Genomic DNA, 4,930 nt, shown 5'->3' on the forward strand with positions numbered 1-4,930 from the left:
ACTTCCTTCAATCATTCACCCATCCATCTTTATTCTTATTTATGTACCCGTTAACCTACCTACTTTTCTACCCTTCCTTTATTCACCCACTCCGTACTTCCACTCAACGAACCTTCCGAATGAGCCCACTAATGCATATAATTCATCACTTATATTCTAATATTTATAAGCTTATCAATCCCTTCTACTTGCATATGCACTTTAATCTATCATTCATTAACCCGTCCTTTCCTTCAGCCACTCATTAATTCACTCTTAATCTCAATCACTCACACGTATATTACTTTATTTATATATCCGCCAGTTAAACGACTCGTACCCTGGAGATCTATTTAATTCATGCAATAATTCAGCGTGTAGTGTCTCCTCTTATCCTGCTCAAAGCCCCGCTGCTCAAGGGCGGCCTGCTATTGGTGCTCAGGTACTGCGGGCTTACCTGGGGACGCGGCCATTTAGCGGGAAAATGTCATTGCCGGAATCCCAAACTGTGCTAGAGACGAGGTGGGGCAACGCGGCAGGATTTAGACGTGATGGGGTGTGGGCGTTGGGTGGGAAGGTGTTTGGTGGGCGTGGAGGGAGATGTGTTGGGTGTTGTTAGGAAGGTGTATTAGGTGGTGTGTGTGTGTGTGTGTGTGTGTGTGTGTGTGTGTGTGTGTGTGTGTGTGTGTGTGTGTGTGTAATTCACCTCGGTCGTTTGCTGGTCACCCAGCCAGTCTTCCCCATTACGGAGCGAGCTCAGAGCTCATAGACCGATCTTCGGGTTGGACTGAGACCACAACACACTCCACACACCGGGATAGCGAGGTCATAACCACTCGAGTTACATCCCGTACCTATTTACTGCTAGGTGAACAGGAGCCAAACATTAAGAGGCTTGCCCATTTGCCTCGCCGCTTCCTGGGATTCGGACCCGGCCATCTCGATTGTGAGTCGAGCGTGTTAACCACTACACTACGCAGTGTGTTTGTTTGTGTGTGTGTGTGTGTGTGTGTGTGTGTGTGTGTGATGTGTTGGGTGTTGGTGGGAAGGTGTGTGTGTGTGTGTGTGTGTGTGTGTGTGTGTGTGTGTGTGTGTGTGTGTGTGTGTGTGTGTGTCTTTCTGCTTGTTCCTGTGCGTGCGTGCGTGCGTCTCTCATAGGATAATCCCCATTAATTCCCGTGAGGACGTTTAGGGCCGTAATGAGCGGCCAAGAGGCTCATTTTCCGCCATTATTGCGTCCGCTGAAAAGGGGAAGCCGCGCCCTCCCTCCCCGCGCACGCACACACCTACACACACACGCACACACCCACACCAGTACGTACACAGGTGCACATATTTACATACACACTTGAATTTAAAAAAGGAGAGACCATTTGGAGGTTATTTTCAAAAGTTTTATCGTATTTTTCACAACTCGCTTCGTTTTTCGCTCAGTACGTATTTGTTAGGGCCCGACACACACACACACACACACACACACACACACACACACACACACACACACACACACACACACACGCTACTATTACCGGCACCACCACGACCACCACCACCTCCATCACGACCACGAAACACTGAACAACATTACCGCCTTTGTATAGACCTACGCTCCCATCCGCCCCCTCTCTCTCTCTCTCTCTCTCTCTCTCTCTCTCTCTCTCTCTCTCTCTCTCTCTCAGGCTCCATAGACCCATAGAATTACCCAAAATAAATTAACCTTTCCAGTACTTTTATCCAACACGGCACATATAAGAGCCCAAACTCCCCTGAATCTCTCTCTCTCTCTCTCTCTCTCTCTCTCTCTCTCTCTCTCTCTCTCTCTCTCTCTCTCTCTCTCTCTCTCTCTCTCTCTCTCTCTCTCTCTCTCTGTAGATGGCAATATCCGTATTTCTTTCGCGCCCCTTTCTTCTCCCTCCTTCCCTCTTTATATGGGGCGCTTACTAAATTACTCTAACGGCTTCAAACGGAACTAAAAGCGACAGACTTCCACATCCTTGACTCCTGCAGCGTGTGGAAGGGAGCGGCGCTAACGACGGAGGGGAAGGGGTGTAGGAGCACTTGGTGAGGAAGGAGAGGCAGGATTAGGAGAAAGATGGTGCTGAGGAAACGATTGGAAGGAAGTGGGATTAGAAAGGTGGTTGATAATGATTTGGAATAAAGGACTGGCTGAAAGTGGATCATAATAATTGCACGAAGGATAAGAGAGAGAGAGAGAGAGAGAGAGAGAGAGAGAGAGAGAGAGAGAGAGAGAGAGAGAGAGAGAGAGAGAGAGAGAATAACGAAGGAATTGAACAGATAAAAGAATAAAACATAAAGACTAGAAGAATCACACTAAGTAATTTTCTCTATCTGCTTTTCCAGGTAAAAGCTAAATGACCTGAAGAAGAAAAAAAAGAAGAGGAGGAGGAGGAGGAAGAGGAGGAGGAGGAGGAGGAGGAGGAGGAGGAGGAGGAGGAGGAGGAGGAGGAGGAGGAGGAGGAGAAGGAGGAGGAAGAGTGAGACTAATACGGTTCATTACTCTAGCCATAGGAAGGTCAGGTCAGTGATCTAAATTTGGTTTCTCAAGGTGTGTTTCTTACCTGAGCAGTTTCCATTAGCGAGACCAATTAGTCTTCTGTACCTGGAGAAGCGCACCTTTTGTCTGCCACGTTTGTGTGTATGTGTGTGTGTAACTCACCTCAGTCGTCTGCTGGTCACCCAGCCAGTCTTCCCCATTACGGAGCGAGCTCAGAGCTCATAGACCGATCTTCGGGTAGGACTGAGACCACATCAACACACAACACACACCGGGAAAGCGAGGCCAATCCCTCGAGTTACATCCCGTACCTATTTACTGCTAGGTGAACACATTAAGAGGCTTGCCCATTTGCCTCGCCGCTTACCGGTGTGTGTGTGTGTGTGTGTGTGTGTGTGTGTGTGTGTGTGTGTGTGTGTGAGGGAGGAAAGGTTACGTTAGAATAGGGGAAGAGAAATGCTGCAAATAGTCGCGCAGTGAGAGGAGTGAGAGTAAACCTCTCTCTCTCTCTCTCTCTCTCTCTCTCTCTCTCTCTCTCTCTCTCTCTCTCTCTCTCTCTCTGTGTGTGTGTGTGTGTGTGTGTGTGTGTGTGTGTGTGTGTGTGTGTGTGTGTGTGTGTGTGTGTGTGTGTGTGTGTCCGCTCTCCTCATCTCTACCAGGGTCTTTGAGAGACCTTGGTCTCTACCTTGAGTGTAAAAAGAAAACCGAAGACGTCGTAAGATTTTTAAGGGAGACGATTATATTTTTGTGCCTCGTAAAGACGCAATGCAACACCACACCAATAAGCGGCGTCCGTAAGGGAGGTCGTATTTACTGCTTTATTAGTCATTTGAATTGTTGTGTTTTCCTTATTTTATTCTTTTTATTCTGCTTCTCTTTCTCTTTCTTTTTCACCATCGTTGTTGTGTTTCATCTTATTTCGTTTCTCTTTCTCTCTCTCTCTCTCTCTCTCTCTCTCTCTCTCTCTCTCTCTCTCTCTCTGGGTGTGTGGCGTGAGTTACGTGATGTGGTCTGTGTGTGGCTCGGACATGGGTGATGGGTGGTGGCAGTGTGTTGGGGTGCGTGTCGGCAGTGTTGTGTGGCGTGACGTAGTGGGAGCAGTGATTACAAGCTCCTCTAATTGTTGCCTCTGGTCTGGCCAAGTGTCAGGTGCCTCGATCAGTTCACCGTGCGCCAATACCTCACCTGGACGTGAAATCTTTGCGCCACAAGCACGCCTCATTCCGCCAGCCGCTGCAGGGGTGACTTGTTCCTGCGATGCCTCAACGGGCGCCTTACCGCGGCCCTCCATCGCGCTCCGGAAAGCCGGCACGTGCTCGCCGCGATAAACGGGACACACATTTCTCGTGTTGCCTTCCTGAATGGCCGCTTAAACATTAAACGACGCTTTCCGGAACCCGGCGTGTAGGCATGATCGCTTGCCGCCGTTAACTGTACGCGTTGCTAACGGTACAAGGGAAGAAAGGATCGCAACACTGGGACAGAAGTAATAACAGGTAGCCAGTGTTGACGTAACGCTGTATTAAATTAAATAGTATAGGACAACAACAATACATATGGCAGACAGCTAGTCAAGCTTCACAAGACGCGTCACACACAGGAAAGCTGCATAATGTATGCTTACAATGTCACCAGGGCACGCCTGGCTGGGTAGGGGTGGGAGTAGGGGGTGAGGGGGAGTTAGTGTGCCTCGGTGATCTCGTGGATCCAGTGGGCATAGTGAGCAACGTCCACGTACACTCCTGGCACGCCCGCACGCCCGCACCCTAGGCCCCAGGATACAAGGCCGGCCAGCTGGAAGGCGCCGTCATAGTCCTTACACACCAGGGCGCCGCCGCCGTCCCCTTGGCAAGTGTCGCGGCCCTCCTCGCCCCCGGCACACAGCGCCCCCGGGGACAGCCTGAAGGCGCTGCCCAGACGCTCGTAGGCCAGCGCGGCCTGGCACGTGGCGCGGTCCACCACGGGCAGCTCCACCTTGCGTAGGAGACTCTGGAACTTGCCGTGGTTGTCGAAGGCGTCCTTGCCCCAGCCCGTGGACACGCAGCGGTGGCCCACGAAGTCAGAATGGTGGGGCGGCAGGCAGACGGGCCTTATGTGTGGGCTGTGGGTGGGAGGAACAAATGTTTGGTGTTACCTCTCAGGAATGGCCAAGTGTTACATAAGTCTGTCAGGTGAATACTGCTGCGCTGCTCAGCACATATTACGTATACAAGTGTCCCTGCAGCACTCCTCTCACTGCTACTCACTTGGCGGCAAAGTCGACATATGTCTGCAACCTGATGACGGCCAGGTCGTTGCTAAGGTCGCCGCTGTAGTATTCAGGATGCACCACGATCCACTGCACGGGCACGTTCACGTGGCTGTAGAACTCATAGGTGGAAGAGACGTCCCAGTCACCCAGGCGGATTCTGACGGCGTAGGCGTCCAACCTGTGGG

At 50.9% G+C, this 4,930-nt stretch overlaps 1 protein-coding gene across 1 annotated transcript in view; it reads right to left on the minus strand.

The window, feature by feature from the left end:
* Window positions 1-4,001: 4,001 nt before the first annotated feature.
* LOC123512381 (serine proteinase stubble-like) overlaps window positions 4,002-4,930 on the minus strand; it is a 3,969-nt gene continuing 3,040 nt past the window's right edge. Inside the window, exons 5-6 of the mRNA XM_045268766.1 lie at window positions 4,741-4,923; window positions 4,002-4,595 (exon numbers count right to left, since the gene is read on the minus strand). Of these exons, the coding sequence (XP_045124701.1) occupies window positions 4,175-4,595; window positions 4,741-4,923 (604 nt within the window). The 3' untranslated portion in view covers window positions 4,002-4,174. The remainder of the gene's footprint in view (window positions 4,596-4,740; window positions 4,924-4,930) is intronic.

Source organism: Portunus trituberculatus, chromosome 33, assembly GCF_017591435.1.
Source record: "Portunus trituberculatus isolate SZX2019 chromosome 33, ASM1759143v1, whole genome shotgun sequence".
NCBI classification, from domain to species: Eukaryota; Metazoa; Arthropoda; class Malacostraca; order Decapoda; family Portunidae; genus Portunus; species Portunus trituberculatus.